Source organism: Pelodiscus sinensis, chromosome 10 (assembly GCF_049634645.1).
Source record: "Pelodiscus sinensis isolate JC-2024 chromosome 10, ASM4963464v1, whole genome shotgun sequence".
In the NCBI taxonomy this organism is placed as follows: Eukaryota; Metazoa; Chordata; order Testudines; family Trionychidae; genus Pelodiscus; species Pelodiscus sinensis.
In genome coordinates, this window is record NC_134720.1 from 19,245,732 (window position 1) to 19,272,740 (window position 27,009).

Consider the following 27,009-nt stretch of genomic DNA (forward strand, 5'->3'; position numbering starts at 1 on the left):
TCTACTTAAATTCATCTGATGAAGTTGCTCTTGATGGAGTTTTTTACCCACAAAAGCTTATACCCTAATAAATCTGTTAAGCTCTACGTTGTTACAGGACTCCTCATTGTTTTTGCAGATACAGACTAAAATAACCACTCCTTTAAGACTTTCCCTTTTTCTGGGATTGTCCTCTGGAAGATGCATCCTAAAAATAAGCATAGCAGGAAGCCAAAAGATTGTAGCTAACACTGAGCAGAAGAGTGGTCGCCAGAGTTCTTCTGTATCTACACACTCGTCAGAGAAATGATCCGGTACACTGCAGGGGAAGGCCAGGCCATGCTTCCCCCTCTGCACCTGCTGCTGGAGGGAAGTGTTCCCTGTAATTTAAAGCATAGTAAGTGCAGCTCTTCAGCATGCTGTGCTTTGTCTATGTCAACAAAAAAGCATCCAGAAACTACCAGGCACTATATTTTGTCTCTCCCCCCTTAATCTGCTTCAAGAATTAAATCTCTGCACACTCATGTGAATTACATTCCAGTACACTCTCATTGCCATCCCTCAACTGGCCTGTGGTCCTATCTTAGGACCGGTAGCCCTATTGTTCTGTTGCAAAACCTTGTTGTAACTAGCTGACAATAAACAAATTGCATTTTCATTATGGATAAACAACCCTTCTGGGTACCACTTGATACCAGAAGTAACTACTGCAACGTGCATCAGAGTGCACAGAGATAGCATGAAAAGCCACAAACAACTCTGACTTATTGCTCTGGAGCCCACCGGTTGTGGAACCGTCCTCCCCCTCACATTGCCCTGGGGCCCATGGTGGCTCCACTGGGGGTGGGAGCAGGCTGGAGATGGGGTGTCTGGACCAGAGGGATGGTGCAGGAACCATCTGGGGGGATGTGTACCTACACACCAAAAGTCTTGTGTGACTTGTTAAATGCATTAGCACCTACAATACTGATATGGAAATTTCTTTTAAAACATGAAAGAATTCTCTGTGTGCTTATTTTTTATCCTTATCTTTCTGCATGAGTCAATATGATTGGCCTGAATCTTCAGGCCAACTTCCAGAGTGATCTTTTCAGGATCTAATGTATACAAATCTATATCTGTTTTCTTGCTTTGACTGCTTGTTCAATTGTCTTATGCAGATTGAAATGTAGGGTTACCAGTTTTAGGTTACATAGCTGATTACATAGATTTTCTGTTACCATGCAATGATTTTTTAAAATGCTGATTAATTTTGTCACTATTAAGACAACTCTCGTCCCTCACTTTTCCCCATGAGTGTAAAGCTTTTGAGTACTTACTGAAGCATATTTGTTTTCTGATTTGTCCTCCACAAAGCCAATTCGGCATGGTGTCCTCTGATTCTGTAGCCAGTAGTCAGTTGACTCTAGTAGACTGTTGCTGCAAAGAACCTGTTAAAATAGATGAATTTACTTAATTCTAATTTGCTTGAAATAATGGCCTGGACTTGCACCTTTTCAAGTCAATGGGAGTCTTGATAGTGAGTTTCATTTGGGACAATACTGAGACTTTTTTGTTCCTTTTGAAAAATATATGCTTAATCAAGTTGAGATTATAGAAATATATACCTCACTTAAAGTCGAATCCTGTTCACTTCAAAAGTGAAAGTTCTGGAAAATATTTTTTTTACTATCAAACATATACATTTTTATTGGAATACATGGATGCAGGGGCTTTAAACTGATACACACAAAAAGCAAAAATAAATTTGGTAAAAAGGCCTTTACAGAGAAGTAACATACTTATTTTAATTCTTCTGGCAGTCGGAGGGCTGGAGGCTGTCAGTCACATGCCTACCATTTTCATACCTGAGTGCCTCACTTGAGAACTTGGAAGCAGTCAAGTACCATTTTAGCCAGTACTGAATTCACTACTGCTTCTGTTGAAGTGGGTGAGAGTTTTGCCATTGAATTCAATGAAACTAACAGTTTCAACTGCAATCTTTTCTCAGATCCCTGATCCCCATTAGGCGTTTTGGTGAAGTAAAGACCAAACGATTGTGCCTCTTCTGCCTATCTTTGTCCTATAACTGAAGACTGCTTATAAATGTTTGTAGACTAGAAAGTCAAAGCCAGTCTTATAAGTTGGGTGGTGCAACCTCTAGAATTAATTTTATTCCTTATGTTGCTGTTCCTGCAACACAATGTCCAACAGAGCTAAATCATTTTTTATAAAGAAATCTTTATGTTATGTAGTTTCATTACTAAAACACATTTGCAAGCTATTATATTTAGCATAATAAAAAGGGTATTTTCTTTCTGAATGTGGCATGACATATTTTATTGAAATGCCTCAGATGACAATGGGATTTGTTTTGAGACTATGACTCACAAGACACATGCTGACTGTGACAAGTTGTGCCAAAGACTGTGTTTAGGAGCAAATAAGTTCATAGCTGCCTCACAAATTTGTATAGGGCAAAATATAGCTATCTTTGAAAACAGGGGACTGATACTGCAGTAAGTTTGTGGGATAGTTGTAGAAAGTGTGCTATCATAATAAGCAGGGGGAAGTGGGTGGAAATGCATGGGTTCTCCAGTCACCGTTCCCCAGGAAGGGAATGACAAACCACATGACACATGCTCCTTCTCAGGAAAAAGGATGGTCCTGCAACATGGGTGGTAACCTGGGATGCAGGAGACCTGTGTCTAGTGTCTCAATCTGCCATGTGCTTCTTGCGCCAAGAAGTTCTCCCAAACTGGCTGAGGTCCTTCCTTTATCCATTAGATAGCAGCAAAATACAGGGCCATAGTATGGGAAGAATCCCTCACTTAGAAAATGCCTATACTAGAACTTGCATACAATTTCCTGCTTCAGCAACCTGGTACTCTTCCCCATCTGCAGAGTTTTTTTTTCCCATGGAAAGAGATGATTTGGCCATAATACTTTAAAATGGATTAGGCAATTGCAGTAATAAGAATAGCAACAGCAGTGTCACTAGCTATAAACCACCTAGCGTGGTTAATCATCTTCATCTTGTAGATATCAGAAAGCGCATCTGTGAAATGAATTTATGTTTCATTCAGATTTCTTCTTGTATAGCATGAACTATGCATTAACTCCTCTTCATTCTTGTTGAAGAAATTAGCAAGTGTCATGTTTTTAAACCATACATTTACTGACATTTCTCACATAGCACAGGAGTATGGTGCTGGCTTCTATCTAATCAAAATGCAAATATCTTGCTGTATCAGTGTGCTGGGATAAAATTATAAAATGATGCTTGACTTTCAGTCCTAGTGCTTATGACCCTTGTGAATTTTGCTCTAATAATACACTTTCAATAAAAGCTTCTGCCACTAATGCATGAAGTTTTATATTGAGGTCCCACTAAAGACAAAAAGAAGATGGTAGGCAGGTACTGTACTACTGGATATGATGAGTATGCTATATGTCAGTTTAAAAAGTCAACCTGGAGAGTTCCTAGTTCAAAAGCAAGACCTTTCTCTGTGATGCAACTGTGCTTATCTGTACTGCAACTACATCAACAATTCCATTTCAAAAATGACTTGTCAACAATCAATTCCAAGTGATAGTCAACTGATGACATCTGTTAAGTGGCAACTAGAAGAATGCGTCCATGTAGGTTGGGAGGCTTCCAGGACTATGCTTAAGTAAAATACCTCCTCCCCACCCCCACATGTTGTGAATGGTCCCTGGAATGCTTCCCATGTGTCTGCAACAGCCTCACTTGAGTATTCCTGGGCAGCAGGACAGTACACTACCAGAACTCTACCTGTCCTATATCGTGCACTTGTTAGCAAACTGGTAGCCTGCTGGTACTCACATGGAGCCTCAGTGACTTCAGGGAAGCTCTACGTGGGTGCAGCATGGAGGCGATATGGTCTTAATTGATATGGGCCTATTGTACCTGCTGTCTTCTGAGGAGGCCAAATCCTGGCTCCATTGATTTGTTTCACCCAAACACAGACAGACAGGGGAGGAATGAATATAAAACTGCCTCTGATGACTGAATTAGGCCCTCAGAATCTAGTTCTTTATGTGAGCAGGTGCAACCCCAATGAGAGACTGAGTTACTGTTCGTTAACTTGACAAAATGGAGCTATGTCAATTGGGTAGCTTATTTTGAAAGAACTTATTTCAAAATTGGGAGTGTCTATAGACACTTATTTCACTTGTTATTACTTATTTCAAAATAGAGCACTCCTCCTCCGACTTCCCATACAATAAGGGTTACAGGAGATGGAGTAAGAAGTCTTCCAACTTGACAATATTTCAACATTATTTCGAAATAACTGCCTGCTGTGTAGACGTGGACTAAGTTATTTCAAAATTATGTTGTGTAGACATACCCTCAGAGAATATTAGTTCTCCTTGTGCTCTATGCTGTACATTGTGTCTATGATAGGATCAGAACCACCAGGATGTTACATATTTAATTAATTAGATGACACAATTAAGAACTTCTGAGCCTGATTCTCCACTCTTTTCTTGCACCCTGGATAGTCACTTGCATACACATGGCACAAGCTTAACAGGTGTAAAATGCTCCCATTCTACATTTAGTAGCAGTCCGTCTCCTTCACACAGCTGTGAATGATTACACTAGGGCTATGTCTAGACTGGCACCTTCTCCGGAAGAGGCATGCAAAGCAGGCAAGTCAGAATAGGGAAATCCGCGGGGGATTTAAATAAACATGGCCGCCGCTTTTTTTCCGGCTTGGGGAAAAGCCAGAAAAGAGCGTCTAGACTGGCGCGATCCTCCGGAATAAAGTCCTTTTCCGGAGGATCTCTTATTCCTCCTTGCAAGTTGTAGTACTTGCATTATTTTTCGAAAGATCAGCGTCTAGACTGGCGCTTTTCTCCAACAAAGCTCCGTGTGGAAAAAAAGTGGCAGCCATTTTTATGCTAATGAAGCGCGGGAGATTTAAATCCCCGCTTCATTAGCAATCGCGATGTGTCTAATTTACATCCTTTTTCCAAAAAAGGGATGTAGTCTAGACGTAGCCCAAGTGTATTTAGTGATCATAAATATGCCAATGTGACCAAAGACTTTCTACCAAGAATGACAAAGCCTTAAATTTGAAAACAGTCCCTTCCTTGAGGACTGCTGTTTTCTCTTGTTTAGCAGTTCATTGACTTTGCACTTGATCAATTCTATACCTTCTGCCTCAGTGAAAATAGAGTCCTGCTGCCATAATTAACTCTGACTAGATGCGTAAATTAAAACCTTCTGCAAGCGACAGAAGCACATCTCCTCTTACCTTTGCAAAGTGCTAGTCATTTTTGATATATTCATGCTGAAATCTTGAAATAAAAAGATCTTATTGCTGTTGAAAGAATGTCTCTGCCCCTTGGAACTTTATTTTAAAACTGTCACCATGCTACATCTTAGACTGTTGCCAATACAGCGTAACCCAAGGGAACTCTGCAATCCTGCTCAAAGCTAGACAAACCTGGGAGAAGGACACCATCTTAAATTACTCAGTAAAATCCAGATTCATCAGAAATTATAGCAATTAATGGGTATGTGTACATTCATGTAAACATCTGCAGTAGACCCATGACAGCTCAAGCTCCAGAAGAGCCCAGCTATCTACACTGCAAATTTACAGCCACTTAAGCCTGAGCTCTACAAGCCAAAGTCAGCTGACAAGGGCCAGCTGTGAGGCTGCGTCTAGATTGGCATGATTTTCCAGAAATGCTTTCAACGGAAAAGTTTTCCGTTAAAAGCATTTTCGGAACAGAGCATCTAGATTGGCACGGACGCTTTTCCGCAAAAGCACTTTTTGCGGAAAAACGTCCGTGCCAATCTAGACGCACTTTTCCGCAAAAAAGCCCCAGTCGCCATTTTCGCAATCGGGGCTTTTTTGCGGAAAACAAATCTGAGCTGTCTACACTGGCCCTTTTGCCCAAAAGCTTTGCGCAAAAGGGACTTTTGCCTGAACGGGAGCAGAATAGTATTTCCGCAAGAAGCACTGATTTCTTACAGTAGGAAGTCAGTGTTCTTGCGGAAATTCAAGCGGCCAGTGTAGACAGCTGGCAAGTTTTTCCAGAAAAGCGGCTGATTTTCCGGAAAAACTGGCCAGTCTAGACACAGCCTGAGTGTTTAATCGCCCGGTACACATACCTGGCTTTCTATTCCTATTTTATAAGTCTTTCATCAAGATACAAAAAATTAAAATTACATATTTTATGTACTAGGTTGTATATTTCTTCAGCTTCCACAACTTCTTGTCCTCAGGCACTAAAATCCTAACTCCTGTCAGAGATACTCTCTTGTATCTTGTATCCTGTCAGAGATACTCTCTGAAATTGCCTCTTCGAGCTTAAACATCCCCGGAAGAGGTAAACTGACATATTTCACAACTGTCTCATTCACCCAAATTCTCTCCCAGACGCCACATTCCCTCCTGCACCCCAATTTCTTACCCAAGCTCCCTTCTGCACCCAACCTCCATCCCAGACCCCACACCTCCTCCATTAATACAATGGAAAACTACATCCCTTGCCCACTTATCAAATTCTTGGAGTGGGCCCCCCCGTCAAAAATTATTGCCCACCCCTGAACTAGAAGCAGAATTTGATTCATACATCATACTTATGTGTAGCATCTGCATACACAACACTGCTGTATATTGGGTGCTCGGTGGAAATCATCATACTTTAAATAATTCAGGATAAATCCACATCATGCATTAAATGTGAAATCAGCAGTAATTCATGGTTCTAAAAAAAGTTTTCCACTTGCAACTAGACCTAACTGTCAGCATTACTCAGTGCATGGTGAATCAATGAACTAAATCACCCTCTAGCACAATGTAGAATGAAAAAGTCACTCTTTCCCAGAGGAAAAAAAATTCACACAAGTTCAGTGTAACAGCTTCCTGCTCGAAGACATTTATATACAGTAAATGTATCTACAATGGATACAACACTGAAGCTTTGCTCTACAAACAAGACATCTGCATGTTTATGCCTTATTATCTTGATTGCTTTGGTTAATTACCACTCATCAAAAGATATAAAAGAGGTACATGCAGAATAAGATGAGACATCAAGGGACATATCTCTCGCATTCAATCAGATTGGCCTGAGAAGTGATAGTCATCATATGAAATGCTGGCTAACAGTAAAAATAGCTCTTCAACTTTGCAAGTGAATTGACTGGAATGCTTAGATCATTCCCTGCTACTGAAAGACCAATGTAGCTCCAGTCCAACAGCAATTATAAATTTTAAATAAAACTTATTTTTAATAAACGTAAGATAAAATAGAAGGAGGTAGAAAAGCTGATATTTCTGTATACTTTTAGCCATGTGAAAACAACATTAAAGCATCCAGTAACAATTCCTCAAATGTTCTGCAGTTAGTAAAATGCAGAAAATAATTGATTTGATTGCACAGCTATATCAGCAGTCAATAGTCAGATTTTGCTATTAAAATGTTAATGGTAAGACTCCAAGTAGATGGAACAGCTCTTAGTTACCGGTGTGGTATTCTCTTTTAAAACATTTTCAAGTCAACCTGGTGTTTGTGAAGACGCAAGGTGGATCCACCCCATGGGTGAAATCTTCTGGACAGGTACTATTGGCAAAAGGGAGTTACTCACCTCGTGCAGTAACGAGTATTCTTCGAGATGTGTGTCCCCGTGGGTGCTCCACTGTAGGTGAAGGGTTGCCCTGAGCCGCAGATCGGAGCTTTGTATAGCAGTTTCCCCTGTTGAGCCATGCATGCCCAGGAGGCGTCTTGAGCCCTTCCCGCCTCCTGAGGAGCGTGACTCAACCCCCTCCCTTTCAGTTCCTCGTCTCCGCCCGAGAATTTTGACTCCGAGCAGAGGGGAGGTAGGGAGGGTCGTGGAGCACCCACGGGAACACACATCTCGAAGAACACTCGTTACTGCACGAGGTGAGTAACTCCCTTTTCTTCTTCGAGTAGTGTCCCCGTGGGTGCTCCACTGTAGGTGACTACAAAGCAGTATTCAATGTAAGGCTGGAAGGAGCCAGAGTCATTGTTTAGCAGTGGTAGAGAGTACTGCTGTGGCAACTGCTGAATCACTCTTGAGTTGTGGAAGGATAGCGTAGTGTTTAGCAAAAGTATGGTCTGAAGACCATGTTGCTGCTCGGTAAATGTCTCTTAAGGGGACATTGCCCAGAAAGGCTGTAGAAGCAGCCATGGCTCGAGTAGAATGTGCTCGTGGTGGGCATTGTAGTGGTCTATTGCCCAGAGAGTGGCATTTGATTATACATGTCGATATCCACTTTGAGATTCGTTGCGATGATATTGGTGTCCCTTTGGATCGTTCAGCAATGGAGATAAAAAGTCTTTCGGATTTACGAAATGGTTTTGTTCTTTCTAGGAAGAAGGCCAGAGCTCTCCGGATGTCCAGAGTGTGCAGGCTGGCGTCTGTCTGCGAAGAATGCGGTTTTGGGAAAAAGGTAGGTAATACGATCGGTTCGTTGAGATGGAATTCTGTACATATCTTTGGCAAAAACGTGGGGTGGGGTCTCAGTCTGACCCTATCCTTAGTGAAAACTGTGTAAGGAGGTTCTGACATTAGTGCTCCGAGTTCGCTCACCCTCCTGACGGAGGTAATGGCTAATAGGAAGCAGACTTTCATAAAAAGGAAGGGAAGTGGTACTGTTGCCAGTGGCTCAAAGGGAGGTCTGGTGAGGCAATTCAAAACAAGATTTAGGTCCCATAAAGGGGGTGGGGCCTTATGTGGTGGGTACACATTCTGGAGCCCCTTGAGGAATCTCTTCGTAATAGGATGGTTAAAAATGGAGAAGCCGTCTACTGAGGTATGAAATGCTGCTATTGCAGCGAGGTGTACTCTTAGAGAGGAGATTGACAGTCCTGATGCCTTAAGCTCCAGAGTGTAGTTCAGGACGGTATTTAGTGGTGAGGCAGGGGGCTCCACCTTGGCTCGCTGACACCAATGACAGAAACGTGTCCATTTCTGTTGATAAGTTTTCCGAGTAGACTGTCTCCTGCTATGGAGGAGGATGTCTTTTACTCGCTGGGAGCAGCGCTCTTCTACCTCCGAGAACCAGAGAGAAGCCATGCGTGAAGCTGCAGGGTATTGAGTTGTGGATGCAGTATCTTGCCGTCGTCCTGAGATAGTAGGTCTATCCGGTATGGTAGTGGGTGGGGTGGCTGGACCGCTAGCCTGTGAAGGTATGGGTACCAGGTTTGGCGAGACCATGATGGTGCAATCAGGATGACTAGGGCTTTGTCTCTGAGGATCTTGCGCAGAACTCTTGGGATGAGCGGTATGGGAGGAAAGGCGTAGTGTAGGGGGGCTGTCCATTTGATTAGGAAGGCATCCCCCAGAGAGTGTTTGCCAAGTCCCACACGCGAGCAGAATTGGGGACATTTGGTGTTCTGGGTAGAAGCGAAGAGGTCTATCAATGGCCATCCCCATTGATGGAAAATTGAGTTCGCCACCTCCGTATGTAACTCCCATTCGTGGTCCGTGGTGAAGTTTCGGCTGAGGGAGTCTGCTTTGGTATTGTTCACTCCGGGCAGGTATGATGCTATAAGGGTGACTTGGTTGCGGATACACGCATTCCACAGGCGAATAGCCTCCGTGCATAGCGAGCGGGAGCGAGCTCCACCCTGTCTGTTTATGTAGAACATCGTGCAGATGTTGTCCGTTAGGATGTGGACTGTGTGATTGGAGATGTCGGAGGCAAAGTGTGCACAGGCATTTCTTACTGCTCTCAATTCGAGGAGATTGATATGTAAGAGTGTCTCGTTTGGGGACCACCTGCCTTGAACTTCGTGACCATCCATATGTGCCCCCCAGCCGAGCAGGGAAGCGTCTGTGGTGATTTGAATAGTGGGTTCGATTTGTTGGAACGGAACCCCCGCCAGAAGATTGTTTGGCACTGTCCACCATCGTAAGGATGCGAGCACGTCTGGTGGGATAGTAACCGTTTTGGTTTGAGGGTGTCGTGATGGGATATAAACGGCTGCAATCCAGAGCTGGAAACATCGAAAGTGCAGACGAGCATGGTGGACTACGTAGGTGGTGGAAGCCATGTGTCCCATTAGTTGGAGGCATGTAAGTATTGTGGTGGTAGGAACTGCAAGCATCCCATTTATAATTTTTTGCATGGTTGCAAAGCGTTGTTGAGGTAGGTATGCCCGGGCTGTGAGTGAGTCCAGGTGTGCGCCAATGAACTCTATATCTTAAACCGGGTACAGAATTGATTTGTTTTGGTTGATTAGAAGGCCTAGACGACTGAGGAGGGCCGTGGTCGTATGTATCATAGCGGCGGTTTCGGCGTATGAGGATCCCTTTAGAAGGCAATCGTCTAGGTAGGGAAATATGATGACGTTCTGCCATCTGAGATATGCAGTTACAACCGCCAGTACCTTGGAAAATACCCTCGGGGCTGATGAGAGGCCGAAGGGAAGAACCTTGTACTGGAAATGGTCCAGTCCCAACGTGAAGCATAGGTAACGTCTGTGGGCGGGGTGGATGGTTACATGGAAATAGGCATCTTGGAGGTCGAGGGCTGCGAACCAGTCCCCTCGATCTAGCACAGGAATGATTGCAGAAAGAGTGACCATCTTGAAACACTGTCTCTTGAGAAATTTGTTCAGTTTGCGGAGATCCAATATAGGTCTCCAGCCCCCCGTTCTTTTTTCGGTCAGGAAATAGTTTGAGTAAAACCCCCTCCCGTGGAACTCTCGAGGTATCCTTTCTATAGCCCCAATGGCAAGGAGCCAATTGACTTCTTGTTTTAGAAGGTTCCCGTGAGAGTGGTCCCTGAAAAGGGACGGGGTAGGGGGAAGGGTAGAGGGGATAGAAGTAAAAGGGATGGTATAGCCCACTCGAATTATCTCTAGGACCCAGCGGTCCGATGTTATGGATTCCCACTGTGGGAGGAAGGCAAGCAAACGGTGGTTGAATAGATGGCCATGTTGAGGTTCGAGATCGAATGGGAGGTCTTGCAGACCCTCGACCAAATGTTCAAATTTGCTGCTTAGATGGTTGGTTGGCTGGCAGACGGGCTTGGTTGGGTCGCCTTCTGGGACCTCGCTGTCTTGGTCTGTTGTCCTCATAAGGCCTCTGTGGTCGATTGTATTGTCCATAGCGGTAGCGATTATATGAATTATATGGGGTGTATCGTCTGCGTTTATATGGTGGCATGCCCATGCCTAGCGTGCGAAGTGTGGACTTAGAATTTTTGCTGTTGTGGAGCATTTCGTCCGTAGTAGCTGCAAATAGCTTTTGTTTGTCAAATGGCAAGTCCTCCACTTTGGGCTGGAGTTCGTGTGGAACTCCAGATGACTGGAGCCAAGAGGCTCTACGCATCACCACCGCTGTAGCTGTAACTCGGGCTGCAGTGTCAGCTACATCCATTGCCATTTGGAGAGCGGCGTGGGCAATCATATGGCCCTCATGAACTATTGATTTCAAGATGGGTCTTTTGTAGTCGGGGAGATACGCCATTAGTTCTCCCAGTTTTGAGTAGTTGTCAAAGTTGTGATTTGCTAAAAGAGCAGAGTAGTTTGATATTCTGAGTTGTAGGGTTGAAGAGGAGTATACTTTCTTGCCAAAGGAGTCCAACTTTTTGTGGTCCTTGTCTGCATTGCCTGTCCTATACTGTGGAAACTTCGCTCGTTGTTGTACTGAGTCCATGACTAGTGAATTAGGTTGTGGGTGAGTGAAGAGAAAGTCATTGTCTTTTGAGGGGACAAAGTACTTTCCGTCAATTTTCCTGTTAGTTGGTTGGATAGATGCAGGCGTCTTCCAGAGATCTTCTGAGGTCTCCATGATTGCCTCGTCTATGGGTAGGGCAATCTTGCCCTGTAGTGTCGGATGTAGATTCTTTAACAATTGGTATTGTTTCTTCTGCACCTCTTGCAGGGAGACATTCTGGCTTGCCGCTACTCTCTTGAATAGTTCTTGGAACTGTTTTAGATCGTCAATCGTTCCAGTGTCTGATGGTACTATGGCGTCCTCTGGTTGTGCATCAAGGGCATCAGAGTGTGTGATGTTTACTGACTGAGTATCTGAGTCGTTGTTTGAGATTTGTTCCACCTCATCCTCCGAAAAACTTGCTGGAGTTAGGGGTTGTGGCCGAGACAAACTTCTCCGGGATGCAATGGAACGAGGTGGGGAGCGGTGTCCATATGGCTCCCAGTGTTCCCACGGTCCCCATTGCGGTGGATAAGGTGGAGGTGGGTAAGGCCAGTATGGGTGCCATGGGCTATGTTGTGGTGGAGCCCTATAATGGTGAAAGCGAGCCTTTCCAGGTGATGGATGTCATGAGGAATAGACCGTGTGGTGGTCATCATCCGGAAGGGGAGCGTCGTGAAGAGACGACGGTGACATCGATCTGGGAGGGGATCGCCTTGATGGAGACCCCTCAGGAGAGTAAGAAGTAGAGGGCAGGCACAGGTAATGATGCCCACTGTATGGATCAGTCTCTTGTTGGGGCTGATCCCTAGGGGTCTCATCTGGCTGCTTGTCTGGCTGTGGGAGGACCAGCGGAGCATCAGCTGTTGCCAGAGGCTTCGGAGGCTGCCCATCGTTTTGCTGCGGTGCCGTGGCTTTAAGAGGCACCGCCGCTTTAAGCCGTGATGTAGATTTCGGCGCTGCAGAGGCTTGAAGCAGTGCCGGGGCTGGAAGCAGTGCCGGGCTCTGAAGCGGCACTGCGGTTTGAAGCGGCGCCGGCTTTTCATGCCGTGCCGGCTGCTGAGAACGGTCCCGGGGCACCGCAGAGGCTTGAAGCGGTGCCGGGACTGAAAGCGGTGCCGCGCTTGCAAGCGGCACCGCGGTTCGAAGCGGCGGCGGCTTTTCATGCCGTGCCGGCTGTTTAGAGCGCTCCTGGGGCCGCTCAGCTGTTGAGCGCCCCGATACCGGCGCGGAGTGGGAGGATCGCCCCGAAGCCTTAGTGGCAGGGGACTTCCCAGGCTGGTGTGCCTCTCCTCTATGTTTGGGAGAGGAAGAGGCTGGAAGAGAGCGGGATGCTCTGGGTCTCGGGGTATTTTTGGAAGGCGGCGGAGGCTCTTGCTGCGGTGCAGATTGTTCTCCCGCAGGCTGTAGAGCTTTTTCAAATAAAATTATCCTGAGGCGGAGCTCACGGTCTTTTCTGGCTCTCGCCGTCAGGGAATTGCAGTGGGTACAGTTGTGTGGAGAGTGAGTCTCCCCCAAACACCGTGTGCAGTCCGAGTGGCCGTCTGAAGCCGGCATTGGGTCCTGGCATTGAGCGCACTTTTTAAACCCTGAGGAGCCGGACATTGCAGGCTCTCTCGCTCTTGAAATTATTATATTGTTATAGTTTATGTGGTTTGCTTCTTCTTTTTTTTTTAAGTCTTTATGTGTTTCTTGTTTGACAGGCGGAGAAAGCCGGTTCACCAGAGTCTCGGTCTGAGGCAAGTTCAAGCCCCCCCCCCGAGGGGGGGATTTAACTAATCTATTTTTCCTATTTCTAGTTTTTTTTTTTATTATTATTATAAAGAAACAGGGAAAGAGTAACTAGGATAACAGGGGAAGCTAACTATGCCTAAATTAGTAAGAGGAAAGCAGTCAGATAATCTGACAGGGAGCTCCTAACTGCTCCGTCCGCTGACGAGGGCGGTTAAAGAGGAACTGAAAGGGAGGGGGTTGAGTCACGCTCCTCAGGAGGCGGGAAGGGCTCGAGACGCCTCCTGGGCATGCGTGGCTCAACAGGGGAAACTGCTATACAAAGCTCCGATCTGCGGCTCAGGGCAACCCTTCACCTACAGTGGAGCACCCACGGGGACACTACTCAAAGAAGAACAAGATCTTCTCCTCACTAACCTTTCAGTGTGCCATAATCTGATGTGAAGTAGCTGCCTCTGGCAGAGGTAAGTAGAGAATCATGGGGTACTAATGTCAGTGAACATTTTTCTGTTAATATTTACATTGAAAGGAGGAGAAATATAGGGAGTACCTGTCCGGTTCCAGTTAGATTTTTTTTTCTTTTTCCTCTTTTCTTAAAACCAAATAAGGACTGTCATGAATAAACAAAACCTTTCAGTTAGGGATGTCACTGGTTACTCAGTTAACTGGCAGCCCATTCAGGTTGCTCCAATCCAGTGTGGCCCACCATTGCATGGGCTGGGAGCCCGTTGTGCCTTGCCACTGGCAGAGGGGACTCCTGTCCAGCCCAGCCTGATCAGTACCTTGTCCATAGAGTGGTGTGGCAGGCACAGCTCAGCCTGATCAGTCCGCAGCCCATAGCAGACCCAGCCTGGCCGGAACAGTCTGCAGCATGGCAGAGAGCAGGCGGTAGGCTGCTCTAGCCCAGCAGGGTTTGCTGTGCCTACTGCAGGTGGGGAGCCACTCCAGCCCAGCCAGACTGCACCTTATTTAAACATAATGTAACTTTTAACTGGTGTAACAGGGCAGCTGCCCTGTACTGGCCCTTTAAGAGTCAAACCCCAGCCTGGAGCAGGCCTGGGGAGTTCAGCCCAGCTGGGCGGCATTGGCCAATTAAGGCCCAGCTGGGAGCCATAAAAGGGGAGGGCTGCTTCAGAGAAGGGAGTGTGGGCCTGGCTGCCTAGGGAGCAGGATGCTCCCTGGAGCTAAGGCAGGGCTAGAGAGTCAAGGCTGGGCCAGGGGCGCTCGGACAGACAAACTGCCAGCCTGCTAGGCCTGAAGTAAGGCCTGCCGGAGAGACACAAACCCCCGGAAGGGGGGGCTCAGAGCGAGTGACTTGGGCACTGCCAGAGGGCAGTGTGGCGAAGAGAACGACGTGACCGGAGGATCCCAGAGGGGAAACCCCACGTGAGCGGAGGCCCCGTGCGGGCGGAATGGACTGATTCCGGGAACAGATGACGGACCCCCGCTACGGTGGTGAGTGACCCCCTCACACTGGTTAATTGATCAAACAGAATTTTACATTCCTACTTTCAGTTCATTCTTAAGATCACAGCTCTGGCTGTTTGCTACTGCCTCCTACTGAAATGAGGACTGCCCCAGGGAAACCAATGGCTAGTTGAGTAGGGTTGTTGTTTTTTTTCCTGAAAGGCTTTTTGACCAAAATAGAACTGTTTCTCATTTTCAATGGAAAACATTTGACACGTGAAATTTTTTCAGCAATTTTCAGTTTTCAGACAAAAAAATTAAGTTTTTTGAAAATGAAAAATAATGATTATAGAAAGCTGACGTTTTGGAGGTGGGGGGTTGTTCTAAAAAATATTTTTCCATAGGAATTTTTCAACGACTCTAATATTGTGCTTTTGCTAAGCACAATTTGTCTTAGAACTCCCCAGAGCACTCCTGGCTGTTGCAAAATGGGAGCAGAACTATGACCCTCTCCCTCTTTCACCTCTCCAGAGGCTCTGCTAGTACTCTCCCCCTCCTCCCCATAAGACAGCCACAATCTGACCCCATAGGACACTGAAGACGTTTTACTAAGGTTTGAAGTTCTATAGTAGTATATTCTCAGCCATGGTGAAATAAATGTACACACAATTGTCTCTCCTGCTCCTGTGTGTGTGTGTGTGTGTGTGTGTACACACACGCACACACACTACTTCTAGTCCAAAGTTACTCTAACATATATAATTCAACATAAATGCTAGGGTTCCATAGCAGTTCCTAGGGTTATCTCCCTTGTTCTACCCTTTTTTCTCTCGGCCTCGGAATGACATTTACTCTTCTAATCATGGATTGAAAAAACCCAACTAAGTCAGACACCAGACCAGGCAGAAGAGATCTGGACATCCATACAAGGTCCTAGACTATTCACATACTGTCTATTGCTTTGGTGAGAGGGGAAAAGAGGGAAAACTGCCTATGACAGTAATCACTGATACACTGAACAAGTGTTGTGCCAAATCATTGGTACGCAGATTCTAACCAAATAAAACTGCAAAATACCCAGGCCAGTCTGATTTTTTTTTTTTAATATTAATGTTTCCATATTATTGACTTAATTTTGTGCATCAGTTGATTCTGAAATCCTCATAAAAGCATGAACTGAAAGCAGAGCTGCATTGTTGGTTAGATCTCCGTTGGAAAATAAAATAAGCTTAGAGAGAAGTTACCTTCTTACATGCTGTGACAGAGCTCCCCAAACTGCTTTCTGAACTGTCTGTGCCGCTGCCTTGGTGCTCTGAGACTTCATACATCAGTGGGGATTCAAAGTTGCTGAAGAAAGAGAACAACAACAATAAAATCCTTCCAATGACTCATCTGCATAAATACATGAAATGATGCCAAAAGTACAGCTCAATTTAAAGAAATGCATCTTATCTCAGATTGCACCAACCTCTCTGTACTTTCCTTTGCTGGTTATCCCAATTTTCCCATCTTTGGGGGACTATCCTACAATGACTATGAAATAGCAACCTGATGCCTTTTAAGAACTAGAATATAACACTTAGCTGGACCTAGTTACATCTGCCTCTCTTTAATAATATACTAAAATGTGGTGTTAGCTTCTTTTCCTAAGCAGTTTTGACAGTAAATGACATCCTTACTATGTTAATTGAGCTTGGAAGACACCAGTATAAAAGACAATTCATACTGTACTTTCTCCTTACTATTACCTGCTTGGAATTTGAGGAGTGAGTTGAATAGTAGTTATTAAAGCAAAAAGAAAACAGTGGGAGTGACTGAACTCAAAAGCCCAGGCAGGGTAACTTTATAATCATAGACTAAAACAATGAGAATTGCGCACACACACTATATTGCAAGTTGTGTGCATGCTGCTGAATTGTATTTATCATTCACATCTGCATATTCTTCTTGTGAAGTCATGCAAATCAGACTTTCAATCACAGTCTTTATATACACAGCTGACATCAACTGTAAAACATTGCTTTTAGATTAGCTTAATTATTTCTTATGAAACAAAAATTGCTAGCTAAATAATTAATAATCAAATTACAGAAAGGTAAATTCAATGAAATAAGCCTGCATCTCTTTTTATGCACGACTTCAGCATTCCTAAATATCATATAGTACTAAGGGCCCATTCCTGCAAAAATTACTTGTCACAGTAAGTCTTACAACTTGTATTAAGTGACCCATTCTGCATGGTTATATTTTAGCAGAACTGGTCCGCTAAATTATATCTAAGGGTACATCTAGACTGCGGCGCTATTTCGGGATATCAGAAGTATCCTGAAATAGCAACGATGCATCTTTAAATGCACCCGCTAGTTCCCAAAATAGCGGGCGTGCTATTCTGGCATCCCTATAACGCTCATTCCACGAGGGTTAAGGGAGTTGTTGGAATAGTGCCTTAAATATCCCTCTAAAAGTCAGCGGAATTACTCTGGTTTCTCTGTTTGTTAGAGATCAGAGTCTCACTGATTTAACTATGTCAGGATCTAAGTGCAATCTTACCTTTTTTTGGTTTGCTTTTCATTGATTTAAATCAATGGGGTATTGGGAGGGAGGGGCGGTTGGTGATTTAAATCAATCTGCCCTGAAGCAAGGATATCTAGTTCTGCAAACAGGGACTTGTAGTCAGTACGACTATTAACCAGATAGTTAATGTCAAGGTATCTGAAGCTGATCCATAATTACTAAAAACTACTAACCATTGTGAATTTAAAATAGTGAATGAAAAAAATATAAGGCTAAATTGAAATGTAGTACAGTAATATAGATACAGAAAAGGCACAAATATTCTGGAATATCTGTCTCACTTACACATGACAGGGCAAACTGACTATCAAAGGACAATGGTACCTAGTGTAAGTCCACCCCTCATTACATGGTACCGCCCATTAAGATTCTTTGGGAGTCTGTGATGTACATAAACTCTTAAGAAATAAGACACTTTTGGAGAAGAAGCAGTCCAGGGAATAAGTAGTGTTTGGGACAAAGTCTGTTACTGTTTCTTTAAGGGCCTAGACCAGAAGCTTTGTATAGTGGACAGGACAAGGATCCCCCTCTCCCCTAAGCAATTGCAGATGAGCTGGGAGACGGGGACTAGCAGGTATGCTGCTTCTTCCCTCATAGCAGGAATGAGAAGGCTGTAGGACAAGGCTGTCTGCTGAACCCTCCAAGGACTGAATGGGGAGAAAGGACTTGCTGAAAGAAACTGGCTGAGGCTGGTCTAAGTTACAACCCAGCTCTAACGAAGAGAGCTGGGACTCCCTGCAGGAGGACAGAACAGAGTGGCTGTTTAAAGTTAATCCCAGCTCCAGGCTGGATGACATCTGATCTGGGACCAGAAAGTTGGCCAGGGCTCAGTGGGTATGAACGAGGCTAACTAACAAAGTGAGTTTCACTGTGTACAAACAATAAATGAGACCTCATGAAGGGAACTGCATGTTTTGAACCAGAGTAGTTTGAGAAACTGAGAAGAACATGAGGAGGTGCTGAATACAATGTTCCTTCTGGGCTAGGAGGCGGTGTGCTGGCAGGAAATGTACCTTTCTTTTGTGACATCACCATTTAATGTGCTCAATTTTCAGCCTTTTCTTCACCTGTATAATCTAGACAAATAGTCTTAAACACTCCAATATTTGTAGTCAACAACTTCCTTGGAATTTAGTAAGGAAAAATTGCATTATTATAGGGGATTTCTATGTAACTCTCAAGACAAATTATGGAGTGGATTCTGATCTTTCCCTGGTGTAAAACTGGAATATCCCCCATAAAAATCAGTGGAACCACTCTGGTTTCTCAGTTTGTTAGAGATCAGAACTATAGTTAAATCTAAAGTCTGACAGGATCAAAGAATAATTATTTAAAGCCACACTTGGACCAGCTACAATGTTAATTTTGACTTTCCATTCTGTGTCTCATGTCCTATCCACATGTATTTAGTTTGTCATCAATATGATTTCGTCCCCCACTTCTTCAAATGGATAGAGAATGTGCATTTTATGCCATTTTAATTTCTCTATTCTTAATTTTAATTGCATAACCTTATTCTTCTGTAAAGAATTTTGGGATGAAGTTCGGATGAAATTTTACTAAACCACGTTTTCTCAGCATGTGTATATATAGGCATATTTGTGCATGCCAATTGGTCTCCATTCAAACTCAGGATTAAGATCTAGATTTATCTAGGCTGTTAGCCTATAATAAGGGGCAATACAGCTGCAATGTGCTGTTTTCACAGTCTAGAACTAAGGCTCTAGTTAATGTCTGATCTATAGCGCAAGAACATCCATATACTCATGTTTTTAAATGGAATACATTTTAACACTAGAGGGAATTGAAGCACTGATCATTTATCATCTGTTCTATATCTTGGTCTACATGCCTTCAGGCACATTGTGGGGGTTGACATGAGGAGTCGAAAAATCAAACAATAAATATGACCATGAACCAAAGAGCTTACTGGACTTGATTTTCTCTTTCTCCATTTGTTATATGTTAAGGTAGAAAGTGAGTCCTGCTGTTATTTATGGCACACTAGCAAATTTGTTCCTTGGAATATATAATCAGGTAATAGTGATGTATAGTACATAGCACCCCTGTTTTTTTTTTTTCAACCACATAAGGCAAAAGACCTCCAACATTTTCCAAGAGAAAATAGGCTTGAAGAGAAAGGGAAAAGATCTTTATGTACAAATACAGAAAGGCTTGCTAGAGCTGAGTAGAGTGAAATAGGAAGTCACTCTGTGTTATGAACTATATCAGACAGAACAGGCTACATAACAGACTGAAGTTCATTGACTTGCAGCACTTACTGTTGAAGTCTCTGGTGACTGCTAAGAGCTAAAGTAATGTCAGACAGAAACTTATAGCTGTGAATCTTGTAAGACTGGCTACTTGGTACACATGGGACAGCATAGTCGGTTTTTAGAAGACCTCTGACAATGTGCTTGGGTATATTTGAGAATGACCATAAAGCTGAAAGTGTTCTTGGTCTCCAGAGGTATCAGAGCAGAACACCTAGTCCTGTGTTGCAGATGACATGCAGTTTGATTCTTAAATTGTGTAAGTATTCGGCTTAAATAGGGTCTTACCAAATTCACAGTCTATCTTGGTCAATTTCACATGCATTGGATTTCATTATTTCAGGTATTTAAATATGAAATGTAATGGTGTTACAACTGTAGGGGTCCAGACCCAAAAGGCTGTTGGGGGAAGGGTTGTAAGATTACTAGGGGGGGACCTCCCAGTATTGCCACCCTGACTTCTGTGCTACTGCTAGAAGAAGCGCTGTCTTCAGAGATAGCATCCTGGAGAGCTGTGGATGCTGGCCACGTGCACAGCTCTGAAAGCAGCACCACTGCCAGCAGCAGTGAAGAAGTAAGGATGGCATGGTATGATATTGCTACCCTAACTTCTGCTGCCTTCTGACCCATCAGCCATCACTCTCCAACCACCCAGTTCTGAAGGCAGCACAGAAGTAGGGGTGGCAATACTACAATCTTCTTATAACTACTTTGCCCCCCCCCATCCCTGTGACCCCCTTTTGGATTGGGATTCCCAGTTTGAGAAATTCTGGTGAAGATGTATAGTGTAGGGTAAAAATACACAAGACCAGATTTCATGGTCTATGATGCATTTTTCATGGCTGTAAATTTGGTAGTTCCTTAGGCATAAATAAATACTGAATCGCTTATCTGGATTAGTTAATTGGTGGGAAGGGGGATAGACATATTTAAAGAGTGATCAAACATAGCAGTTACAACAAAGAAAGCTTGGGGAAAATTTCACAGGATACCTTAATGTGCATTTTTTATAAGGAAGAAAATGACCACAAACTTTGTGCACTCCTGGATACAGTGGGCCCCTACTTAGCTATGTTTGCACCTTGAAGAAAGTGTGCTTGTGAAGTAGGTGTACATTAGCACGTGCACGTGGGAGGGATCATTTTTAGTAAGCTGCTTCAGGTAGGGCATCCCACATTGGAAAAGATCTACAGCCTAAAATGTAATGAAATCAAAAGTAGGCAAAATTGGCAAGAATTCAGCTTTTGCTGAAACTCAGCCTCTCCTTCCTGAAGCTCACTGATTGTTCAGGATGGGCCAGTTGGAAGCTTGCAACACCTCCTCTATAAGGTCTCCTCAAAATTCTGAGCCTTTTGTTGTTGTGGTTCTGCACTGGATCCTATAGGCTCCCTTGTGAGCTTTCCTTCCCAATCACATCTGATGTTTTAAGGAAGCAGATGGCTAACACCCTCTTCAGGCTCTCCCACCTTCATTCTGTGGCCAAGACAGATTTATGTCTTTGCAGGAAACATCTTCCGCGGCCTGTATAGCTTATCTGCCCTTATCAGTTCCTCAGCATTTGGACCCAAAAGGATTCTAAAAGGTTCTGCTACAGCAGCACAGCTGCATTACCCCACCTGGCCTTTCTATTCCCTTCCCGGTCTCATGGTGTTGTCATCAGTGTAGCACTTGAGTTTAATTTAAAGGTGCCATAATTTCTAAGGCCCCAGTAACCCCCTGAAACAAAAACATTCTGTTCAGGATATAAACCAGGGCCTTACGCACTTTATCACAGGAGGAGCTGGGTTGTCACGAAGTTCAAATCCTTGCTCTGACTTGTACATGACTTCTTTCCTTCTGCACTGAAGTCCTATGTCCACGAGGAAATGTCTGAGAGCAGGCCTGCCAGGAAATACGAGGCAACTTTGTCTTACCATTAAGGAATATTTGGTAGGAGTAGAGCTGTGCTGGGAAGCTTTCCGAGATCAACGGAAATATCAGAAGTGGCTCCCTGTTAAGAGGAGAAGGAACCTAGGAAAGTCTGTGTGAGGAAGAAGCCAGGAAGGCGGTAGAGTAGCAAGAACTGTAGGATGTAGAGCATTGATGGGCAAACAAGGCTAGTGCTTGGGCTGCATGAGTGTAACCAAGACTGTTGTAACCAATATGATAAAGTGCAAAAGGCTTATATCCTGCACAGTGATAAGAGTAAGTTTGCTAACTGCACTTGCATACCTAGAATTTGTGGGGTGTGCCGACTGAACCGTAGCAGCACTTTCTGTCAGTCAACGCAACTCACTTCACATGCCCTTGCTTTATGTGTGTGTCACTTTAGTGATCATCAAGAGGAAAAAAAAAATACACAGACGGAAACCAGCAGAAACTGGCAACCCTGCGCATGGGCAACAGTAAACAAAATATCTTGTAGGCAATACATAGAACCCTGATGGGCTGCAAGTTGCGCACCACTGATGTAGAGCACAGTGGTTATGGGGTTAGTGAAGAGAGCTGTCCACAACTTTAGGTTTCAATCCTGGGATCTTACATAGATGGTCCATCTTAGGAATCATCTAGAGGTGGTGTAGGACAGCTAAAGAAAGAATACTGAGATCAAGAAAGAGCTAAAAAGTTGGGTTTGTTAGGACACTTGCAGTATTGTTAGTCCCGAGCATTCAAAAATCATAGATTTGGCTTGAGTCATGAGACTTAAAAACAACTTTAGGATTCATTTTATTTGTTTTATGCTTTGACCCAGTACACTTATTACATTTTCCAAGCTTTTTTCTCTGCAAGCATGAGCGCTAGAAAATTTTTAACGACTCCTGAGATTCTCAAGGTACTGCAGGTTGAACTCTTTAGTCCAGAACTCTCTTGTCTGGAATGATTTTAGTTAGCTGGATGTCCACTTTTCATGGGTGTGGCTAAGTTTCCCGCGGTCCCATAAAGTTTGTTTACCGCCCCGAATCCTAGCTCTTAGTGTTCTGTACTGATATTTAGCTCTAATTTGCCCCTAAATGTCCTCTAACAGCCCAGGAAGCACTGGGTATTGATAATGATACTAGACAATACTGACCTTCCGTGGTCTGGAAAATTCTCTGATTTGGAACTGGTCAGATCCTGAGGATGCCGGACTAAAGAGAGTCAATCAGTACAAGAACCCAGAAACTGGAGTTTAAGGGGAAAATGCCAATTATCAAGCTGATGACAGTGTTTTGTTTCCCATTGGAAGGAGGGGTCTCTCTTGCTTTTGCTGGGAGGCCATATTACCAGCAAACTGCAAGTCTTCTAAACAGCCTCGGCAAAACTGAGTCAGCACTTGTAACTTGATGCTTGCTGGAGCAAGCTGTTGCTGCAGTGAGTACACTTGAATTTAGAGCCCTTTTGGTCTACCATGACATATCTCAGACAGTACAGGTTAGAATTCCTCTTATGCATATTCTCATTCTGGGAATTCTGATGGCATGAAGTACGCTCACTGCTTACTGAACTGAAGCTGCAATGTAACAGTAAAATTTAAGTTATCTTGGGTTTTGTTGTGGAAGAATATGGGGGAGGAAAAATATGTGTCAACTGCTTCCCCATTGAAAGAACCATCGTTTGGTTTTGGGGCTGGTGAAACTGCCTTCCTTGCAAGCCTTGAAGATAAGGGATTAGACCAAAGACACTAGACATGAGAAGGGACACGTTATGTACTACTTCCCATTCTGCAAGACACACAAGGAGTGTGTCAAAGGTTGCTTGTCTGCCACAAAACCTTGCCCTATTGCCTAAGCATTATGCTGCTATAAACGCCATAATGTTCCTACTGAGATGGCAAGTAAACATACCAGAAGTTAGTTGCTACCTCCATGAGAGAAGAAGCAGCAATTGCAGGAAATGAAAGTACTAGCTGTAATAAACTATATTTTTTTAAATAATGGGTCAAAATGTGAAATGATTGCTGTACTGAATGTGTCAAAAATAGTGACCTAGATGACTCAAAGCTTAATCAAAAAACACATCTGCTCCTAAAAATAATTGTCTTCCTTGCAGATCTGGCAGATGGTGCTACTCATCACGCAAAAATAGGTAATTTAAAGAATTCCCCAGGTTATCACTAAAGAAAATTAATCTTATAAACAGTATCAACAAACTTCAATTTTCTACCATCTTGAGCTTTCAAAAACTCACTGCTGATGTTCAGTAATTGTTCCTATTTAAGGAACTTGTTCAATAAATACTAAGTGTCCATTACTGTTCTTTATTGAACTAATCCTATTAAAGCCTACTGCTTTTCATCTTTTCATTATGATCTTTAATCTCAGCACTGTGAACATACGAAAATGCTGATCTATGAAAGAAGACAATCTTGGTTAAAGTAAGTGAATTGAACAAATGCAGAGAAGTTTTTTAGTGCAATTAAATTCCAGCTATGGCATACAACATTTCTAATGCTCTATTGATGAGGAAACTGAAAACTAGAAAAAATGGACAGTAAAAGAATGATGATTTAGAATTTTAGGCCAAATAATATACTACCACAGTGGAGGGCCAACAGCCTGAAAGTTCTGAGAGACATCTGTCAAAGTCTAGATAGTGTTTTGCAAGCATTGAGAACAGGATTAGAATTCAAAATGATCTTAAACTGGAAAAATGGTCTGAAACAGGATGAAATTCAGTATGGACAGATGCAAAGTTCTATACTTAGGAAGGAATACAAACTAGGAGATAATTGCATAGGAAGGAGTACTGTACTTGGGTATTACAATGGATCACAAATTAAATGAGTCATCAATGAAATATTATTGCAAAAGAAGGTATCATCATCATGAGCTATATTAGCAGGATGTTGTAAGCAAGACACGAGAAGTAATTCTTCCATATCACTAAGCACTGATGTGACCTCAGTTGGTGTACTGTGTCCAGTTCTAGGCACCAAACTTCAGAAAAATTGAGAAAAATTGTAGAAAGTCCAAAGGATAGCAAGAAAAATGATGAAACAACTAGGAAACATGAGCTATAAGAAAAGATTTTTTTAAAAAAAATTGATTTGTTTAGTCTGGAGAAGACTAAGGATTGCAGTCTTCAAGATTACAACAATTTTTGCAAAGAAAAGGGTGATCAACGGTTGTCTTGTCCTCAGTGGTTAAGGAGAAAAAGTAATTGGCTCGAATTGCAGCAGGGAGAGATTTAAGTTGCACTTTAGGGAAAAACCTCCTAATTGTAATGGTAGATAAGCACTAGAACAAATTACCTAAGGAGGCTGTGGAATCTGTCACTGGAGGTTTTAAAAATAGGTAAGACAATCCCTCTCACAGGAGGTCAAGACAATATTTAGCTCTGCTTCAGTGTAGGAGACTAGACTAGATTACAAATCGAGGTTCCCTTCCAATCCTACTTTTCTGCTTTCTACACTTAATCCAAAATTCATCAAAACATTTCAAACTTTTGTCCATGGTTTTACTTATCATTTCACCTCTCCTCCTAACAGAAACTTCTCCTTCCCCCTATCAGTTCTCAGTCTCTCTCTCTCTCTCTCTCTCTCACAGACACACACACAGACACACATACAGACACACACACCTTCAAATCCCATGACTTCTATTAACCTTCCATGCTTTTTTCTTCTTTCCCAATACCAATGTTTGCTACATGTATTCTGTGATTTCAGCTTGTTTTCTAGTCCATGTTGAATAAGTCATCAACATTTCACTGCTCTTCCTTGGCAAGATGGGAGGAACCTCAGCTTGCACTGCCTCCTATTATATCTAGGGTAAAGATGGAGACTGTGACACGGTGCGGTCACAGACAACCCCTTGGGGTGCCTCTCGGGATGCTGACACGGCCCCTGTCACTCACCTTCCCGCTTTCCGGGGCTCCTCACCACCTGGTCCTGCTGGGCCAGTTCCAAGAAGCAGTACAAACACCGAACCACTTCAGGTCCAAGGAGAATGCAGTTTAGGGCCCAGTCTCCTGAGAGAGCACTCCCCAGATGGGATCAAACACCAAAGAATTAGGTAAGCCCCCTTTAACAATGAAAGGGGGAATGTGCACGTTGGTTACCACCCCCTTCCCCCTCCCCCCCCCCCGGTAACTTTACACTGGGTTTGATAGAAAATAAAAATGATTTTATTTGGTGGAAGCAGTAGGATTTAAGTGGTAATAAGTGAGAACAGGCAGAGCAAAGTAAGTTACAAATCAAAAGAAACAAAAATGGTTGGCTAATTCTACACTGAAACCTCAGTACAAAGTCTTCAAACTCACCCTAAAACCTTTTCCAGCTGCCCCTTCAAACCAGGGCTGTCTCCACACCCTGGGGTCTTCTGCTCCTTCTTTCAGGTGTAGCCCAGCCAAAAAGACCAAGGCCTCTCCTTTCCTATTCTTTTTGTTAAGGAGTTGAGGCCCCTCCCTACCAACCACTTCTCAGACTGAAGGACAAAAGAGACTATTTAACAGTTGAGGGTAACACCCTCCATGTGTGTCATTCACACATTTGAAACCCACAAAGTATTCCCCACTCCATATGTCTAATTTTATACACAAAAGGGATACATACATCAAAAAAAGATTGTGACATGAAGATTGATGGGTTACACGAAATAATGTGCTCAAAGCACCTTTGAGTTATGTATATTCATGTCCATAAGTCCATTTTATAAAGCATGGGGGGAGGGGTTCTGTCACAGAGACCACCAGCAACTTCCAGACTGGTTTAAACCCTTACCTGAATTTGGCATAGTCGTCACAGAGACATTCTAAAAAGTCAGAGTGGTATTTCCCTGAATCCACGCAACAGATGAGGATAACTTCATTTAACCTCATTGACCCCCAACTCTATGCCTCTAATCAATGTGCACCTATTGCTACCTGGAACTTTGAAAGTAATTAAACCATAAATATCCCTAAATGATATTATGAATGGATTCAAGATAGGGATGTCAGCAGTGATGCTCACTGGGGCTATGTCTACACTGGCGCGATCTTGCGCCAGAGATATGCAAATGAGGCTAAGTGTGGAATATAACTGAGCCTCATTTGCATATTTAATGAGCCACCATTTTTCTGGAAAAGGCTCTTGCGCCAGAAGGAGCTGTCTACACTTCCCCTTCTTGTGCAAGGAAAACCCTCTTGCGCAATGCTGTTATTCCTGAAAATAATCAGTTTGCAGCCAGAAGGACAGCACTTTACAAACTCTCTCAAATTTTATATAGGGATCACTACATCCACCAGAAAGCAGTTATTTTAATAATTGTGTATCCACAAAATTTCTTAGTGGGTATGGTTACTTGATGGCCCCCCAGAGGCAGGGCTAGCAGCCAGTGTGTTCCCAGCTACTTGAAAGTAGGAATAAGAGATCCTCCGGAAAAGGGCTTATTTTCCAGAGAATCGCGTCTAGACTGGCGCTTTTCTCCGGCTTATCCCCAAGCCGGAAAAAAG

At 43.5% G+C, this 27,009-nt stretch overlaps 1 protein-coding gene across 3 annotated transcripts in view; it reads right to left on the reverse strand.

Annotated features, from left to right (window-relative positions):
• Nucleotides 1-27,009, reverse strand: part of SPHKAP (SPHK1 interactor, AKAP domain containing) — a 115,878-nt gene that overhangs the window by 68,835 nt on the left and 20,034 nt on the right. For 2 of the 3 annotated variants that reach the window (XM_075937622.1, XM_006119883.4), the window contains exons 2-4: nucleotides 21,382-21,498; nucleotides 16,015-16,117; nucleotides 1,299-1,409 (exon numbers count right to left, since the gene is read on the reverse strand). In XM_075937622.1, coding sequence (XP_075793737.1) covers nucleotides 1,299-1,409; nucleotides 16,015-16,117; nucleotides 21,382-21,498 — 331 coding nt within the window. The remainder of the gene's footprint in view (nucleotides 1-1,298; nucleotides 1,410-16,014; nucleotides 16,118-21,381; nucleotides 21,499-27,009) is intronic. The other variant, XM_006119884.4, reaches the window with a different exon arrangement.